Raw genomic sequence first — 20,611 nt, forward strand, 5'->3', positions numbered from 1 at the left:
TCCAAAGGACCCAGGTTTGATTCCCAAGGACCCACATTAGCACAACGGGGCACACACATTTGGAGTTCATCTGCAGTGGCTGGAAGCCCTGACATGCCCATTCTCTCTCTCTCTGTCTGTCAAATAAATAAATAAAATATTTTTAAAATATATAGTTAAGATTCCAACTTCAGAACTATTACAATCGCTAACATTGTTGAATTTGTTGAGTGTACTAGCACAAGCCTGTGATCCCAGAGCTCAGCAGGCCAAGGCAGAAAGTATGAGTTCAAAGCCAGTCACAGCTATGTAGGCATCCTATCTGAAAAAAAAGTTGTTAAAATTTGATAATCTAATGATGTGATGATAAAATGTTTCAACCTCTGTTTAAATAAGAACCCACAGATCTAGTTTAATGTCATCACGAGCAAGCAAACAAGAGGAATTTGCCACTCCAACAAAGATGTTTTACAAATTCTCCTTCATACCTGTAAGAATGTCTACACGAGTATTACTATCAAAGAAAGCCTTGTTAGGTAACATAACCAATCAGACTCCTTTATTTTAAAAGTTGAATGTTGATTTCACAGGACATCATCAGTCTGTCTTCCTTCTAGATATCTGACATGACTTCTTTATTAAAAGTTATATTTCCAAGGACTGTTTTATGATACAAAATAGGTTCTGGTTTTCTGCAGCTGTATGAAAAGAGAAAACATTTTTCTCTTTATTACCCTATTAAGATTCTTTCACATGCAATTAGAACAGCTGCCATTTTGAAGGGTAACTACTAAAATTCCATTACTAACTATAAAAAGAAATCTCATGTAAAGCCTGGCAAGTTGTGGTTTATCAGTGACTTTTCTTGTCACTGTGTAACACAGAGAAACAACTCAAAGAGGAAACATATGTTATGTCTCACGTTTCAAAGAACTCACTCCATCTTTGCTGGGCCACGTGTGCTTTAGAACATCATGGTAGTGGGACATGAAACAGAGTAGTCTCTTCATGATGAGCAAGGAGCAGAGAACAGGACAGAGGGGTCAGGGTTGATGTACCCCTAGGACTCCCAATCTTCCCCTAGGACATACTTCTTCCAGCTAGGCCCTGTCTTCTAAAGGTTCCACCACCTTCCAAAAGAGAGCCACCTCTGGGAACCAAGTGTACAACTCATGAGCCTGTGGGGGACATACTCAATTATGACACTGGTGATGTGACATTTCGCATGTACCAGATGTATCCTGAAAATGTTACCTAGCTCTAAATTTTAATGAAATAGACAATTCATGTGTTATCAAAAGGATCCAGAATATTAAAAAGATGGAAGGCTTCTGCTCATTTGCTTAAAGTGATAACAAATTTCAGTCTTATCTGGACATAGCTCAGAAAAGTGTAAGTCATTTTCACTTAGGAATGTAGCTAAGAAAACTTTAGGAGAAAAAAGTAGTCATCTAGAGTATTAAAGAACTAATGTCAACAGAGTGAGCTTGGGGTTTGACTGAGGAACTCAGGATATTTTAAGCCTTAGAGAACATGCTTTAACATTCTTTAATCCTGAAGGAGAATATAAACATGACCTCAATGATGCTGAAGGTTTACCTCTCTTCTTCAAACCAACATTCCAGGTAAGATGACATGCACTACCTCCCGTACCACATGTTAAAGATTGCCCCCACCACATGTTAAACATTGCCTGCTAGAAGTTAGCAGTGACATTCTAGGAGAGTACTGGAGCAGTTCCAACAGCATGGGAGACAATAATGCCTTTTGCTGCTGTAGCAGCTAGTGGTGATGGATGCATGTCACTGAGAAGGCCATAATAGAAGAAATGTGTTGTTAGAGGAAGAAAGTTGTGCATGGAGAAGTGCATTGTTTGAGGAGGAATGTTGTGCATGGGAAAGTGCATTGTTAGGGGAAGAAGGTTGTTCATGGAGAAGTGCATCGTTAGAGGAGGAAGGCTGTGCATGGAGAGGTGCATCGTTAGAGGAGGAAGGCTGTTCATGGAGAGGTGCATCCTTAGAGGAGGAAGGCTGTTCATGGAGAGGTGCACCGTTAGAGGAGGAAGGCTGTTCATGGAAAGGTGCATCCTTAGAGGAGGAAGGCTGTTCATGGAGAGGTGCACCGTTAGAGGAGGAAGGCTGTTCATGGAGAGGTGCATCGTTAGAGGAGGAAGGCTGTTCATGGAGAAGTGCATCGTTAGAGGAGGAAGGCTGTTCATGGAGAGGTGCATCGTTAGAGGAGGAAGGCTGTTCATGGAGAGGTGCATCCTTAGAGGAGGAAGGCTGTTCATGGAGAGGTGCACCGTTAGAGGAGGAAGGCTGTTCATGGAGAGGTGCATCCTTAGAGGAGGAAGGCTGTTCATGGAGAGGTGCACCGTTAGAGGAGGAAGGCTGTTCATGGAGAGGTGCATCCTTAGAGGAGGAAGGCTGTTCATGGAGAGGTGCACCGTTAGAGGAGGAAGGCTGTTCATGTAGAGGTGCATCGTTAGAGGAGGAAGGCTGTTCATGGAGAGGTGCACCGTTAGAGGAGGAAGGCTGTTCATGTAGAGGTGCATCGTTAGAGGAGGAAGGCTGTTCATGGAGAAGTGCATTGTTAGAGGAAGAAGGTTGTTCATGGTGAAGTGCATTGTTAGAGGAAGAAGTTTGTTCATGGAGAACTGCATCACCACCCACGAGAATCCTACATTTCTGTTCATAAGGAGTTATTACCTAGAACAAAGAAATTGAAGTAAAATGTTTGTTGCTGAAAAGGAAATTTCTGTATTTTGATTGCATATATGAACAAATACATGCATAGAGTAGCTCACTTATATCACTGGTTTTTATTTTTTCTGGCTACAGTGAAAAGATAGTGAAGTGGAGGGAATCAGGCCCTTCACAGAAGTGACCACCATCACCCTGCTAAAAGGCAAAAACATAAATCACAAGAAAATGCAAGTCATATGATTGCAACTATTGAAAGATAATTAAGAGAAAAAAATAAGACCTAAGTGAATTGAGAAACTTGACACATATCTGGTGGCAATACTTTACTATTAAATATTTAATTCTGTCTAATTTAATATAAGTCAGTAGAAATACTTATTTTTCTATTTCTTAATTTATGTATCATGTATGTGTACGATGTGTGTGGGGGTGCACACCCCATAGCACATATGTGGAAGTCAGAGAACACGTTTTCTTTTGCTCAGGAATCCTCATCTCATCTTCTTTTTTGAAAAGAAGTCCCTTAGCCCTCTTAGATGATAAGAATATTGTCCTTTTCTCATGGGAATTTTACAAAGATTATATTGTTGTGTTTTCCCCTACAGCAGAGCCTGTAGATAAAAATGTCTCTGCAGCACTAATGGTTGACATATAAAAATGTACATCACTTGCGGGTCTCTGTGATCCTTCTCTGGACGTCTGGTCCTTGCACTGCTCACTGGCACTTGTTCTGGGCCACACTTGAAGAGTGTGTGCAGGCCAGCTCTCTGCCAGCTGCATGAGGCGGCCAGAAGTGAACAGATGAGCATGCTTCTTTCCAAGTGACAGGTGGGCGAGTGACAAAGCATACTGCGGCAAGAGAGATGGTGGGGTCAGGAGCAGAACCTCTGTGCACATGCTTTGGGTTGGAATGTAAATGTACACCCCAGGCGTGTGATATTTTTGATTCCCATGAGCCCACCGTTTAGGCTGCAGCAGGTGGAGGGGCGGCTCTTGGGTCCGGCCCCACTAGCTATGTAGGGAGCCAGCTTCCGGAAGCCTTGCTGATATATATTGCAGCTTGACTTCCTTTTATGCTAGTAATGGTTATTCCTTTTTAAAGGAGTTTTATTTTCCCATTCTTTAGTCACAGCAAGCAAACCGAAGGGCATTGTGGATAGCAGGACAACATAGAGACCCAGAATTCAAAACCACTTTGTCTTACCTTTAACATTCAATTTATATTTTGGAATAAATATATATTTTAAACTTTCATGTAGACTTTTAACTGAATCAGTAAAGGGAATGACGGATTCTTGGGCATCTAAATCCCCACATTGAAGAATACAATGTCTCAAGTCAACTGAGGCTAAAGAGCTCCCACTTCTTCAGGAGAAGGCACAGTGCCAAGGCCGTGGCACCTCTGTTACCTTGGGTGGTGTCACTTAGAATTGCCACCATTCATCAGGGTAACGGCCTTTTCTGCCACCTCTTCAGCTGCACTGGGCAGTAGTGATGTATGGGAAAGAAGAGGGACAGGATTGATGGCCTCGTGTGCACTCATCTTAAAAACGTCCTCCCTGTGCCCTGGGAATCTGTTCTTCAAGTGTTGTTAGCAGCATAAAATGGGTGGAAGCATTGCATTATTAATGGGTTATTTTTCTCCTTCTTTGGTAATATGTTCTCTTCTCTGGAAATAGATATTCCCATATAATTTTATTTATTTACTTATTTAAATTTATTTATTTAAGAGCAACAGAGAGAGAGAAAACTCCATACGTGTGTGCCCCCTTGTGCATCTGGCTAACGTGGATCCTGAGGAATTGAGCCTCACACTAGTGTCCTTAGGCTTCACAGGCAAGCACTTAACCACTAAGCCATCTCTCCAACCCTTACTTACTTAGAGGAGAGAGAAAGAGAATAAATGGGCATGCTAGGGCCTCCAGTCACTGCAAACAAACTCAAAATGTATGTGCCACCTTTGTGCATCTGGCTTACATAGGTCCTGGGGAACCACCAAGCGTTAAGTCCTTAACCACTGAGCCATCTCTTCAGCCCTCCCATGTAATTTTTGACAGAGCACCACAGTAGGCAATATTTTAAAAACAGAATCCATAATGAAAAAGATTTTGGAATGTGTTGGTTAATAGAGGGAAATAAACAGCACAAGTATGATTTTAAATACCTTAATCCAGTCCTTCAAATCAAGGATATGCTCCTTAGACCACTACTGAGTTGTGTGTGTGCTGGCGTCTTCTTTGTCCACAAAACATTTGAAGTAGCTGATAAGAGAGCTTGTAAGAAAATTAGAACGATGGAAAATAGAGATGCCAAGTGGATGTATTTATACTGAAGTACAGAGATTCTATGTTTATGCCACATCCAGATTTAACCAGTTGCTAAGTTAGGAACATAAGTGATACAACGGGAGAAGAGAGCAAAGTTTCTACACACACAACTCATTTCCAGTTCATTTTGGTTCAGGAAGGCGTGGAGCAGTCTGTGCTTTGACGTGCTGTAGGAGTGTTTATGGAAAGGTGTTCTCAGAGGCAGCTAAGAACCCGACCCTTGTCCAAAAGCAGCTGGCTGCGCTCTTCTGCAGGACCTTTCGGACCGTCCTGTGTCTTTTGCAGTTCCATGAGAAACTTGGAGAAGGCTTCGCAATTACTACAAGTCAGAAGCTCCTCAAAGTTCCAATTGAGACTGGATAACAGGCATCTGTGGGGTACAAGGTTTTCCCTTCGTTTACTTCTCGGCCCTGTCGGGTGTGCTCCATGCATGTATAGGTGATTTCAGTCACGTTGGTATGTTCTGTGCATGGACAGGTCATTTTCTCTTAGGTGTATCCTTATGTATTTCCCATCTCAAAACACAAAGCCCAGCCTCAGCAAGTGCAGTGGACTCTTGCTCCGTGGAACCTCACCTGCTTACCTCCATGGCTTTGCACGCGTCCCCACTTTGTTCACACCTGCCTGCAGAGCTCGCGTGCGGGTGCCGTACTCGTTCTGGCTGATGGGAAAGTGTGGTTCATTTTGTCTGCTGTTCACGCAGCCTGCAGCCCACTGGGGACTGTAGCAGTTCTTTGTAAATTGCACCAGACATTTTTACTGAGAGGATTAGGCTTCCCTAAATGAACACCTCTTCCTGTCCAGTCTGAACCCCACAGAACAGACATGCGCAGTGGAGGGTGCACTGACATGAAGTCATGCTACCGTGCGCTCAGCTTTATAGGGCTCTGGCGATCTGAACTCAGGTACCTGTGCCTGCGCAGCAGACACATAATCCACTGGGCCATCTCCCAACCTTGCAAGTTGAGTACAGTTAACACTTATATTTAAGCTTTGATCCCTTCCGAGTTAATTTCTATATATTGTGTCACCAATATAAACTGGTTCTAGACTATTTAAAAGTCAGCAAATATAAAAAGATGGAGATAATAGTCATTCCTCTAGCTACAGTGGAATCAAGCCAGATGTAAGAAAAAATTAACATATAGAACTGAATTAAAATGAAAATGTATCAAGATACAGCTGAAAGCAACATTTAGAGAAAAAAATCATAATACTAAAACTTAAATTAGAAGAAAGTAAAACCTCGCTGGGCATGGTGACACAGGCTTGTTACTCCTGGAACTTGGGCAGCTGAGGTACGGGTCATGAATTTGAAGCCAACCTGGGCAACATAGCGAGACTCTTTTTCAGAAAACCAACACCCTAGAAAGAGCTCAGGTAGAGCACATAGGGTGTTTGTGAAGCCCTGGGTTCAATGCCAGTACCACAGACAAAAACAAAGGGAGGGAGGGAGGGAGGGAAGAAAGAGAAAAGCCTCTGGTTAAGCTAAGCCCCTGCTTCAAGAAAGAGTAGAAAGAACCGCAACATTCAAGTAAACCAGCCCAGCTGCTGTAGACGGCAGTGGGACAGCCCTCGGCAGACTACCCTGTGACTCAGCCCACTCCTGGGTACGCACCTAGGGAAGGAATCAGCCTGCCACAGACATGCTCACACATTGCTTCCCACCAAACTGTTCAATAGCCAAGAAATGGAGCAGCCCAGATGCCCATCAGTGGATGGATAAAGAGAAAGTGGTGTGTGGACACAGTGGGACTTGATTCAGCCATTAAAGTGAGAGTGAGATGCTTGCAGGAGCCTCAGTGGACAAGAGAACACTAGGTTAAACGGAATAAGCCAGACTTAGACAACAATTGCATGTTTTCTTTCACATGAGGAGTCTTATATTTAAACTGTGCATGTGTGTGTGTCAAAAATAGAAGATTGAGGGAGAAAAGAGCTATTAAGGAAAGAAGAAAAAAATGGAATGTATGTGAGGTGAAAGCAGAAGTGGAGATTATTTGAGGGAAGGAAGGGGAAGAGGAGAGATGGAGCAGTGGTGGATGGGGATGAATAGGAACAAAGTACAATATCATATGCATTTGGAAGTACTATAATGAAACTTATTATTTTCTCTGCTAATAGACATAAAATAATAAATAATAAAATCTGAAGGCAAATAAAAGTGGAGAGTTTTAAAGATAAAAACTACAAATGAGTGAAATAAAAAGCAGGAAAATGATATCAAAAGCTCAATGAAATAAATAGTTAACTGAAATAAATAAACAAAATTGAAAAACCCATGTCAAAGTTGTAAAGAGAAAAGGAGAGAAGACAGAAATCACTGGTATCAGGAAGAAATGGGCAACATCCCTGAACACAGCCACCGTAGGAGTAACAAGGGAGCACTCTGAATGACTTTGTGCTCATTAAGAAATTAATCAGGGCCTGGAGAGATGGCTTAGCAGTTAAGGCGTTTGCCTGTGAAGCCTAAGGACCCAGGTTCGCTTCTCCAGGTCCCATGTAAGCCAGAGGCACATGGTGGCGCATGCATCTGGAGTTTGTTTGCAGTGGCTAGAGGCCCTGGTGTTCCCATTCTCTCTCTCTCTCTCTCTGTCTCTGTCTCTAATAAGTAAATAAATGATAAAATCTAAAAAAAAAAAAAAAGGAAAGAAATTAATCAGGTCCTTTAAACCCAGGAAATTTCAACCAAGATGAACACTTGAGCTACCCTGCAATCATTCAAAGATTGAATTTGGGGCTGGAGAGATGGCTTAGCAGTTAGGCGCTTGCCTGCAAAGCCTAAGGACCCTGGTTCAAGTCTCAATTCCCCAGGACTCATGTAAGCCAGATGCACATGGTGGTGCATGCATCTGGAGTTCGTTTGCAGTGGCTGGAGGTCCTGGCATGCCTATTCTCTCTCTCTCTCTCTGTTTGTTGCTCTCAAATAAATAAATAATTTAAACAAATGATTTTTAAAAAGATTGAATTTGTCTAAAAGCCCCTAAGAAGCAGTCTCTCAGCCTGGATTATTTCATCAGGATTTTGAACAACTTTACATGATTTCTTGCAGAAAATAAAAGGTGCTACTTCCCAACCCCTTTTCTAAGGGTTATATTAAATACCTTGATACTAATCTCAGGCAAAGAATTAACAAAGAGCAAAAGAATGCATTAAAACAAGAAGAAAAACACTACCAACCAATATTTTTCATGAACTCAGATACCAAAGTCCTCAGTAAAATGTTAGTAAATTGAATGTGTCGGGCTGGAGGGATGTCAGCATGTAAAAAGAATGGTCATTACCAAGCAGGGTGCACCTTGGGTAATAACAAGCACTGCTCAAATGTCAGCTAAGATGGTCTATCGTAGAAATGGTGTAAGGAAATTTTACATTCCACTTGACAAGGAAAAAGCCAGCACTCAAAAATGGCCATAAAGTAGGATTGTATGGACAATGTCCTCAACTGGACAGAGTATCTGTGAAAACCTGTGGCTGAGGGGACTGAGCGGGCAAAGGTGCTTGCTTGTAATCCTGCTGGTCAAGTTCAACTGCTGAGCATCCACGGAAAGCCAGGTGCACAGTGGTGCATGCATCCGTGATCCCACCACACCTGTGGCAGTGAGAGGAGGATCCAGGAGAAACCTTAGGGTCCTGGGCTGGCAGCAGCAAAAGAGTGAGACCCTGCCTCAAAAAGAAGGAACCCCAAGATCGTCCTCTGACCTTCACACATATGCCATGGCGTGTGTGTGCCCATGCACACACACCATTCATAGTCCACACATGCATGCAGATACATACCTAATGAAAAAAGAGAAATAAATCCATATTCCAAAAGCCTACAGTTAGCATCATGTTTAATAGTGACTGAATCTTTTTTCCCCCCAAGATTAGGGAAAGTTCAGAGTATCTCATCCTGCAGTGTTTATTTGTTGTAATCTTAGGAATTCTAATTAGTGTAATATGGGAGGAAATAAATAAAAAGTGTACTCTTAGGCAAGGAAGAAATGTTACTGTCCTTATTAATAGATGACATGATTGATTATTTAGAAATGTCTGTAAAAACGCCCCTAAGGGGCTGGAGAGGTCAGTGAAGTAGGAGTTGTGCAAACGTGAAGACCTGAATTCAAACGCCTGTCACCGCCCAGGAACTGTCAGTCATGATCGCGAGTGGCTGTCATCCCAGCGTTCAGTGACAGAGACAGGCAGGTTCCCACGGCAAGCTGGTTAGCTAACTGAGCTAACTGGTGAGCGCTAGTTCAGTGAGAGACCTTGTCTCAATAAAGAGTAGGTAACTTGATTTTTCTCTCTGACTGCTTTCAATATTTTTTCTTTGGTTTGTATGTTTGGTAGTTTGATTATAATATGACAAGGGGAGGTTCTTTCCAGGTTTTGTCTGGCTGGTGTTCTAAAGGATTCCTGTGTCTGCATTGGCTCTTCTTTCACAATTTGGGAGAAGTTTTCTTCTGTGATTTTGTTGAAGACACAAACTATGCCTTTGGAGTGAAATTCTTCTCCTTCTACTATGTCCTGAATTCTTATGTTTCTTTTCATAGTGTCCCAAATATCTTGAAATTCCCACTCATACTTTTCTATAAGTTTGTCTTTCTCATTTTTGTACTGTTTAGATCTGCCACCTGGTCTTCTAGCTTAGATATTCTGTCCTCTCCTTCATCCATTCTACTGGTGAGATTTTCTACAGAGTTTTTTATTTCATTAACTGTGTTCTTCATTGCTAATAATTCTAACCTGTTTTCTTTATTATTTATGTTTTCTTATTTATGTCTAGTGTTGACCTCTTTATTTCATTAAATTGGCATCCTGTGTCTTCTTTGCTTCCTTTGATTTCTTCTTTGAGTTCTTTGAACACATTTTAATCATTCTTTTGAAATCTTTCTCAGGCATTTCCTCTAACTCGTTCTCACTGGAGGTCATTTCTGATGCATGAATACTTTTGGTGGATTTATATTGTCTTGATTTTTGGTGTTTCTTGTGTTATAATGTATATATTTTTGCATCTTGGATTGTTTAATGATTGGATTTCCCAGTTAGCTGGGTATTATGAGATGTATCAATCAATCTGATGTTATATATCTTCAGGGTAGGAGCTTAAGGTGCTAGATGTGGCTCTGAAGACTCTCAGAGTATCTACAAAAGTGACTGTAGGTATTGGGTGTGCCTGTTATGAGAATATTCAAGTAGGCTAAGAGGAACAAAATATAGGCAGATTCTAAAATTTAACTAAACAATGTCAATGAAAATCAGCACAGAGTATTTATCCAAGGGTAGGTATTGTGACAACCAGATCCTCTGTCTGTCCCTTAGGCTATGTGGTGCCTCACCCACTCCCTTAATCCTGACAACAAGGCAGTTAAGATTTCTGGTCTGTAGAGGGTTCCAAGTCAGCTTGTGACCAGGTGAGACCCTTCCCTAATGTATAACAGAAGAGTAAACAAAGCCACTATCATTCAAGAAGCAACAAATAACAAGCCCAAAATACAGCTTATTTAAGAATGGCAAATTTGACCATCCATCCAATTTAACATATAATTTATCCTGATATGGAAGCTGCAATTAGCACTTCTGGTTCAGGCATATATGCTAGGTTTGTTAGGTGGGTACTGACCTGGTATAATCCCAGTTACCTTTTGAGATGATTTTGGTCTCAGCTGCGCTCCTGCTTGGGTCCCTCTTTGGTGCTCTGTCAGTTCAAGTAGGCATGGCCGGGTCTCTGGACTGCTGCTCTGTTCCTGAGGGCTGGGCACTGGCGGTGGGGAAGGGGAGGGAGCTGATGCTGCTCAGTTCGCCCGCTGTTCCACATGTTCTTCTACCTTGTGATCTGCTCTTCCGTTGTTCACTGCCGTTCTCCCTTCACATTTCTTGAGTTTGTGGCTGGCGTGCACTGCGTGGTCCGCCCCACCAGAGCAGCTTCTGCCAGCCCGCACAGGCTCTGGATGCTCTGGATGTCTCCTACTTCTCCGCTGCTGTTTCAATTTCCTGTATACCTCACTTTTTAGTAAAAGTGTGTATTTTGGTGGGTTTTTTTTTTTTTTTTTGGCTCTTTCCCCCCTAGGCTGCTTTGTTGTGGTACCTACGCCATCATCTTAACCAGAAGCCCTCAAAATTTTTGAATTAATTGTTTTAATTAATTTTTAAAATTAAAACAGAAGTCACAAGAGCATCTCAGTCAATCCAGAGATGATGACAACAGGAATTCCTTTGTGATAAGAGTGCTGGGAAACTAGGAAGAGAAGTAACATCACTCCACATAAGGCCAATAACCAACAGTATACCAGTGGGGGAAGCTGAGCGCATTTGCTCTAAAATCTGGAATGACAGGAGTTCCCATTCTTATTCAGTATGGAGCCAAAAGTTCCCACGATTAAGCAAAAGCTGACTATTGTTTTCTTGTATGTTCATGTGTGTGCAGGTGAGTGTGCACGTGTGTGCATGTGTGTGGATGCCAGAGGATAAACGGCTGTCATTTCTCAGACACAGTCCAACTTCTACCTTTTTTGTTGCCCAACTCTTGTGAAGTGGCTAGACTGGGTATCTATGTAGATCCAGGGACCTGCCATCTCCACCCGCTCAGTGCTGGGATATCAGCGTGTGCCACCACATCTGGCAGTTCTACATAGGGTCTGGGGAACAAACTCGGGTCCTCAAGTGTGCAAGGCAGACACGCTAACCACTGAGCGTCCCTCAGCCCTGGTCATCTGGTCGTGCTTCCTGAGCAACCCAATTGTACCCGAAGGAACTCCAATAGCCTTGTTTGTTCATTTCCAGCTTCCTAGCGAGGATCCTGAAATTTCTGAGGTTTCATCCAAGTGTCTATCCATCCTGCTTCAACTGTATGGAGGAGAAAAGCCAGACAGCCTGTCTCCTGAGAACCTGGAAGGCATTGCTGAGCTACTGGCAGCCAAGGGGGACCCCAAGCAGCAGAGACTTCTGTTGAGAATCCTCAGGAGACTGGTGAGTCTGCCGTGGGCACCTTCCATGGCGTCCATAATGGGCCAAGAGTAGTTGTTTTCTAGACATCATTTTAAATTTCCAGAAAAGTTGCATATGTGATTACAGCTCCTGCAGTCTACCTATTGTTGACATGTTCATATTCTGTGTGTGTGTGTGTATGTGTGTGCGCGCACACACGCACAACACGTATTCCAAGTTTGAGAGATCGTGCCTGCACATCCACTATTGCATATTTCCTTTTTATTTTACTTTTTTAAATGGATCTGGGCCTGGGGAGATGACTTAGTGGTTAAAGGCATTTGCTTGCAAGTGCCTGAGTTTGGTTCCCCAGCACCCACATAAAGTCAAGTGCAAAGTGATGTCATAGGGGCTGGAGTCGGAAGAATCTGGAAGCTTGTGGGAAAGCGAGACTAACGCACACAGTGGCAAAGCAACAAGAGAGACCCAGCCTCAAACAAAAAGATGGAAGGAGAAAAAAGCACCCTGCAGTTGTCCCCCACTCATGTGCTGTTGGGTGCACAGCCACGTACGCGATCATGAACCTCCACACGGATGGCCACATGTAGATTTTAAGAAAGGATTTTCTCTTGCTTAACTATAGACATCACAGTTGAACATTAGTTTAACTTTTTTACCATTCCCTCATCATCCATATTCCACTTCTGCTACTGCCCCAACTAATAACATGCACAGCTTATCTGTAGGATATAGTCTAGGGTGATGTGTTTCAGTCCCAAATGGTCTTGCACGATTCTTTAAGAACACAGGCCAGAAGAGATAAGAGATGTGTGCAGCCGTTACCCTGTCTAGGACTGTGGTTTCCTTGTAGTTCAATCCATGAGTCTCCAGAAGTGACATTGGTCCTTCTCAGCCCGCCACCCCCAGAGGCTCATGGTGTCTGATTACCCTTTGCCGGCAGTGGGAGTTTTGATCATTAGGTTTCATTTTGTGATGGTTGCAGCATGGAGTCCCACTGCCGGCACTGCACCCTGAGGGAAGCCCCCCTTCTGTCCAGTGTGCTTTCTGTCTCCTTTATCTTGGGTGTCCTTAGCCCATGTCCACTGGAATCACTGTAGAAGACACACTTGCAGTCCATCCCGCTCTGTTGACTAGACAGCAGCTGGTGTTGGACAAGTGACAGATGGTGTCAGTCTGAGGTCTCTAGTCCCTGTCACTCTGAGGGCTCCTTTGGTAAGTGAGGGCTGTGGCAGCTCCAGAGAACTCCACTCAGAGTGGCTCTTGGGCCATGTTGATAAGAAGACAGTGGCTACTAGTGGCTGGTTGTTGGGTCCACATTGGCCTGCGGGGTGCTTCATGGGGATCCATGTCGGATGCTGCCAAGTTCCTCGCTGTATCCCAGCGGGGCTCTCAGCAACAGGGAGATGGGGCAGGAGCCTGGGTAGACAGCAGGCTCTCAAATGATGCAAGGAGTACAGGAGACCTCCTTGACAGTGACCCCTGCCTCTCAGGCCCTGCTCAGAGGGCCAGCGGAAGAGAGAGTCAGGCGTCTCCACGCACTACCTGGTGTCCATAGTTGGACCAAGACAGTGTGATACACACATCCTCTTGGGAGGAAGTTGCTGCTATCATGTTCCCAAGGCTGAGCAAGCCTGGATGGACTCAGAGAGAGGATGACCCCAAAATAAACATGGCCCCATAAATCACAAGCCAGGAAGTGGGCATGTCTGACTAGAAAGCTGCAGTCCTCAGCTTTGTCTTAGGAGATGGTGCGGCAGACCCTCCTGATAACTAGATGCAAGGACCTGGACTCTTGTCTTTTCTGCTGAAAGCCCTGATTTTGTGACAATATCTTTCTGAAAACATAATTTTCATTAACAAATTAAAGAAATAGGCTATTTAATTTCTGCTAATGGACTTGGAATGTGTTTTTTCCCTAAGGTACTTTACCTTAGTCTATATTTAGCACATTTGGAGAACGTTGAAGAAGCCTAATGATATAATTATCTGTTGTAATTTCCCAGGAAGTTGGGAGGTTTTACAACTATACTTTTGCTTTAGCTTTAAAAATGTATCAGGAATCCTTCAAGTATCTCCCCAGTCCACTCCTCCCTTGAACTTGGTATCATTGGGGGTTCTCCCAGGATGATGCAGAATAGCTCACTAGTCTTAATTAAAGTGAGCTTCCTCCAGTACTCCAAATATTGACTGCATATAAAGTGAGCCACAAACCCGTCCAAGGCCCAAGACTGACTATTGACTATGGAGCAGACAGGAGTGTGATAAGCTGCTGTGGCCAACCCTGGGCGCCTGCAGGCCCGTCTGCCTGGGCCGCCAGGTGGTGGGGTGTGGTCAGGACTCAGGTGTGTGGCGAGCCCTGGCTCCTCACTGTCTTAGCTCTGTGCTGGCCGCCTGAATGCCTGCCAGTTCGGTTCCTCCCCACCTCATAGCCTCACCTGTGCCTCGTGCTCCTCACGAGAGCCACGTAATCACGTCGTGCTGCGTCCTGCTGTGAAATGCGTGAGACTGGGGCAGGACTTTTCATACTGCCGTTGGGGTCTCACTGCTTTTGGACCAGGTTGTGTAGCAGAACTTCAGCTGAGAATGGACCTAATTTCTACCACAAATACAAAGAAATATTCTTTGAGGTATAACAAAAGGATAAAATATCTCTCTCCATCCTCTCTTACATTCCTCGTGGTGTAGATATTTGTTCTACTATTTCTCCCTCTCTCTTACATGTGTGAGTGTGGGTACACTTATGTGTGTACACATATGCACATGTGGAGGCCAGAGGTTGACACTGGGCGTCGCTCAGTCCTTGGTGGTGGGGGCCTGAACTTTGGTCCTCACGCCTCCATGGTAAGTGCGTATTCTGCTGAGCCACCTCCCCAGCCCTTTTGACTTGTTTCTTAAAGGAAAGCAGGGATGAGGATTGCTATGAATCCCAGGAAATTCTTAAAAGATACACTACTTACCTAAGTTAGTAAACAGCAAAGTTACAAGTCTTTGTGGGGTTCTGATGACCTTCTGAGGCCTGGAGAGGATGCTCTGAGCTTTCCTGGAGACCTCCTTCCTTCCTTGCCACACTCAGCCAGTCTTTGCGGCCCAAAGGTGCCAGAGTTTGTATGCTAACTCTGGAGCTCCTTAGGTGATTTTGTCATGTTTTTCCAACACAGCAAAGAAAGGAAAATTCTTTTCTAAAATTTCTATTTAGTTCCTGGAAGAGGACACGTTATAGGAACTAAATGGCCAGTGGAAAAACAGCTGGTGCCCCCGGGACATGGTCTTCTGGCCAAAGCACCAATGTGGGGTTGAGGGGAACCCTGTGGACCCGCTCGCAGAAGCAGCTTTCTCCAGATCCACCTGTGACTCTCCCTCCTCTGCTCCTGAGACCCTCTTCCTCTGTGCCCATCAGATGCTCCTTCCTCCTTCTGATGAGGCTGGGAGCATGCCTCCCTGTTTCTCCTGTCTCTCTCTGACCTCAAGACAATCAGGTCCCTTGTCCCTTCTTGAAATTGTGGCAAGTGACATATGTTCCCTACTTTTCTCCAGAGCCTCTTTCTGTGTAGTCCCCAGGGCCCTTTATGATACACTGACCCTCCTTTTATTATAAAATGTCAAGTCACAGAAAATCTGAGAGTACAATGGGAAGTTGTGTAATCAAGAATTGTTATCAGAACTGTTATTTGACCATTTGGCCTTTGGCCTTTTTTCCCCCAAGCCATGTTAAAGTGAAGGCCTCAGCCCACTTGGCCCCACGCACTCATGATGCCATTGCAGTACCTGAGAAGATAACAGAGGTCTTGGTAGTGCTTCTGGTATCCAGCTCTTGTTAATTGTCCCTGGGTGTCAAAAACAATTCTTACAGCTTTCATTTCAAGCCACATTCCAACCAAATCTCACTACTGAGTTTTTTCTTGGTACTGGGGATTGAACCTTGGGCCTCAACCCATGCTGAGTAAGTGCTTCAACCCTGAGCTCCATGCCAGCCCTCTCATGCTAAATTCAATTGATACACTCTTGGTCTCTTGATCTAGAAGAATGTTTTTGCTTTTTTTTCCCCTAAATTGAATGAAATTTGCCCTGCTTTATGGAATAGTAGATTGTTAACTCATGACATTTTAGATCAAGACATCTCACAGGTGGGTTGCTTGGTCACATGGCTGATGGCCACATTTCTCCATTGCTCAGGGGCAGGTTTCCCTTGCAGTCATCAGGCCATCCTTGGAGAGAATGTGGTAGATGTGGGCATACCATTTCCTCCACATTAATAACTTTATTTTATTTAAGAGAGAGAAAGAGGCAGATACATTAACAACTTTTATTTATTTATTTATATAAGAGGGGGACCTGCAGAGATGGTTTAGCAGTTAAGGCACTTGCCTGAAAAGCCAAAGGACCCTGGTTCAGTTCCCCAGGACCCCTGTAACTCAGATGCCCAAGCACCTTAACACTGAGCCATCTCTCCAACCCCAACATTGATGACTTTTTAAAGCAAAAAGTAAAAACTATAACAATAGGATAAAGTTCTTGGAGCAAAGCCATTCGTTTTTTAAGCCTCAGATAGAGAAGATTTAAAATATGTAAAATATGGGCTGGAGAGATGTTAAGGCACTTGCCTACAAAGCCAAAGGACCCAGGTTTTATTCCCCAGGACCCACATAAGCCCGATATACAAGGGGGTGCATACGTCTGGAGTTTGTTTGCAGTGGCTAGAGGCCCTGATGTGTCCATTCTCTCTCTCTCTCTCTGTGTCTGTCTCTCTCTCTTTCTCTGCTCTGTGTGTTTCAAGTAAATAATTTTTAAAAGTATGTAAAAAATCATCCATGCTCCTTGGTAACAAATGTGATATCACCCAAAGACAGGTGAGTTGCCAGAAAAACTATATCCTTCCATGTTAGTTCACCGAGTATCTAATTGATGTATGTTGTAAGTGAAAAGCCAGAAGGCCCTATGGGATTTGTTTTATAATCTGTTACTTTCCAATGACCAGCTAAGTAGATGAATGATGGGTTCATGGATGGATGGCAGCACTTTCTGTTAGACACAGTTACTTCTCCATACTGAATAATTTCATTGGTTCCATTTGCAGTGAGTTCAAGTACTTGGTGCCATTTTAATTCCTTAGGGATCTCTCTGAACATCATCACCTTTACACCGTAGCTTTGCCATGCAGAGAGCTGCAGAGTCCCTTGGTTATCTGGGATTTATTTAGCCATTTTCAAAATCATTGTTCACATTGTGTTAAGTTTCATCAGAGTTTGTTTGAGAAACACTTCCCTGGGGTGGAAAACAGCAATGGAAGTGTGGTGTCCTTCTCTTATGAACATCTACAGTGCATGTTGCCAGCTTTTCTCTCTTTTTTCTTTTTCGAGGTAGGGTCTCACTCTAGCCCAGGCTGGTCTGGAACTCATCCTGTAAGCCTAGGCTGGCCTCAAACTCACGACAGTCCTCCCACCTCACTCTCCTGAGTGCTGAGGTCAAAGGTGTGCACCACCATGCATGGCTGTTTCCAGCTTTTAAAAGTAATGTTTTAAGAAGAATTTTCTCTGTACAATCAATATTTTATAAGATGAATTCTATCCACTGAAACAATACCTAATAGCATATTGATTGCATGTTGTTATATATCCATAGAGGCTTTCCTTTCAAAGATGGCTTCCAAACCAGTGGGCTGTGCGTAAGGCAGAGAACGGGCCTGGGTACTGAGTAGTAGAGACAGAGCACTTGGTTGGCAGGTACGAGAGTCTGTGTTCATCTACAGCACACACACACATCACACTCTCTCACACACACCTCACACTCACACACAAAGAGAATACAGAGAACCAGAGCTGGGATTTGGGTTTAAGAACAGAAAGAGAAAGTATATATTTCAGTAATAATTTAAGTATTTGTCTCTGTCTTAAATTTCCAACTGTTAGACAAGTTGTATTTATAGGTATGGTAGAGTATGACCTCTTGGATTGTGTAAGCTGTTTTTTAATTGATGTAGTTTAAAGATATGATTTAGGCTGGGCATGGTGGTGCACGCCTTTAATCCCAGCACTTGGGAGGCAGAGGTAGGAGGATCGCTGGGAGTTCAAGGCCACCCTGAGACTACATAGTGAATTCCAGGTCAGCCTGAACTAGAGTGAGACCCTACCTCAAAAAACTAAAATAAATAAATAAATATAAAAAAGAAGATGATCTAAAAAAACAAAAGATATGATTTAGTCACATGGAAATTCTCTTCTGTTCCAGAGAAGTGAGACAGGGAATTGAGCTATGTACTATAGTGTCTCTACAACGTGCCACCTGGTAAATAATGAAAAAATGTTAGCTAGGATTTGTTCCCCCAAATGATACTGTTTATTTAGATGAATTTTATTTTGCCTTTTAACAATATTATGAAGATATTCCAGGAGTATATGCTACCGCAGTGAGACTGATGGCGCCGCTGCCTAGTTCCTAAGCGCCTCCACTGTGGGGCGCTGTTCACAATAGCAGCAGCTGTGCCAGAATGAGGTGGCAGCACATTTATCCACTAAAGGACATGGTGTTTAGGTATCAAAAGCACAGGGGAAGAGTAGAAGGAGAGAGCCGAGAATCGCAGCATGATCCTTGCTACTTTCAGATCCCATGGCCGGGCTCCCCAAGCTGACCTGTAAGGACGAGGAGCAGGGGAGAGTCCTGAGCTAGATGGGCACAGCCCAATTTATAACATGGGAGAGGGACAGGGCAGTGTGGTGGAGAGATGTCTCCGAGGGCCTGTGAGCCCTTGAGAAGCCAGGCGTTGTCGTGAGAGCGTCGGAGGCCTTGGGGGGTTCTGAGACCACAGACAAGAAGAGCTGGCCAGTGTGTTGAGAACAGTCACACCAATCAGCGGGGCAGGGACATGAGAGACGTGTCCCTCCGGAGCCTGTGGCCATCAGGACCTCCTCAAGTGCTCATGCTGTAGATGGATCTGGAACAGAACCTGCTGACCAATTGGAGCTGTGAGAATTACCTGTCCTCCCTCTTCTTCAAGATGTAAACGTCTGGCACTTTCCCATTGGCCAGGCTGTCACACATCAGAGTTTACTTGTAAGTCTGATTGTTTCACTGGTTTTGAGGAATCCTATATTTTGAAAGATCTGAATTTTCTTCACTTTAGTGTGGGTGCTGAATGCCACCTGCACATCAGGTTATCAGGGACCTGTGCTCCCTCAGAGTTCCCAGGGCATCAGGCTCAAAAATAAATATTTAAGTAATAAGGTCCCTCTGTCACTTTTCTCCTACCTGTTTGGCAAAGCAAACTTATGGTTCATATGCCAGAATGTTTTTTCTTCAGGACTGCCTTACAAATGAGGCATGGTAGTTAATGGCCTTTCTGATTCATGTGTTACTCTGATCTAAGTGTTGGTGGGTAAGGCTCAGCCTTTGCTGTCCTGCTACTGTTCTGTAGAAAGCTGAGGGTGTGATAGGGAGGGCGGCGGGGAGCCTGTGTATGCCAGAGAGCAGGCCTTCTTGAGCTTTCCCACTCATGGCCCCTCCATGCCTAAGAACCTTTTACATGACCTTGGGTGTATGGGTATATAAAATAGGCATACAGGTCTGGAAGATGGCTCAGTGGTTAAAGGCACTTGTTTGTAAGCATGATGACCTGTCTTAAGTCCTCAGTAGCTACGTAAAGCCAGATGCACAAAGTGGCACATGTGTCCAAAGTTATTTGCAGTGGCAAGATGCCTTGGTACATCCATACTCTCTTTCTCTGTGTCTCTCAAATAAATAAATAAAAATAAAAAAGTGTTATACAAGTGAAATATTTACTGATAATCACAAATAAATGTATTTTAAGACAATTCTTTGCTATACATGTAATTTTAGCATTTGTTAAAGATAAAAGTAAATTTGCAGGCTAATGTGAGAGGTGCATTTGTTTATTTGACATGAGGAGTTAAATCTTGGCTGGATACCTGCTCCTGCGGGATGTAAAGCTCCTTCAATGTTTTCCACAGTTGATGGGTACCTTGATTTTATGTCATCACTGTTGAGAAAGTTCCTCCCCCAAATGTACAGATGCTCGTTTAAACAACGTTGAAAATTCTGCCATAATCCCAAGCCAAATTCATTTGACTTTTTAATGAAATAATTCAGTTTGAATTAATAGCAATTTTCAAAAATATATTTATTTATTTATTTATTTATAAGTAGGCTAGAGTGAAAGAAAATGAGAGTGGGGGGAATGGATGTGTCAGTGGGCCTCTCACCACTCTAAATGAACTCCAGACACCTGGGCTACTTTGTGCATCTGCCTTTACATGAGTACTGGGCAACCGAGTCTGGGTGGCCAGCTTTGCAAGCAAGTGACTAACTGCTGAGCTGTCTCCCCTACTCAACAGCAAGTTTTATAATCTAAACTTCCAACAATAAAATCCAAAGAAGACTAATTGAAGAATGATACAAAAATACTAAAAGTGTTTGTTTTCTGTAAATGAACCACTGCATTTCTTTAAGAGCAGAGAACTTTGATGGCATGGTAACACTGCAGTTCATAGTGTACAAGAGTCTGACCTCAGGGCTCCTTGTGTGTGGCATGTGGGTACACACAGTGCATAGTGGGCATGCTGTGTGCTCAGAACCAAGACTCTGATGAAGTCATGTGATGTAACATGTGCAAGCAGTGCCTGCCCGAAACACCTGGGATTCTTTTTTATTATTATTATT

General features: G+C 43.5%; 1 protein-coding gene across 2 annotated transcripts in view; it reads left to right on the forward strand.

Annotated features, from left to right (window-relative positions):
• The window catches only part of Ulk4 (unc-51 like kinase 4), a 345,903-nt gene that overhangs the window by 256,822 nt on the left and 68,470 nt on the right, over positions 1-20,611 (forward strand). For both annotated transcript variants that reach the window (XM_045136900.1, XM_045136901.1), the window contains one exon: positions 11,777-11,962. In XM_045136900.1, the coding sequence (XP_044992835.1) occupies positions 11,777-11,962 (186 nt within the window). The remainder of the gene's footprint in view (positions 1-11,776; positions 11,963-20,611) is intronic.

The sequence above is a fragment of the Jaculus jaculus genome, chromosome 17, assembly GCF_020740685.1.
Source record: "Jaculus jaculus isolate mJacJac1 chromosome 17, mJacJac1.mat.Y.cur, whole genome shotgun sequence".
Classification (NCBI taxonomy): Eukaryota; Metazoa; Chordata; class Mammalia; order Rodentia; family Dipodidae; genus Jaculus; species Jaculus jaculus.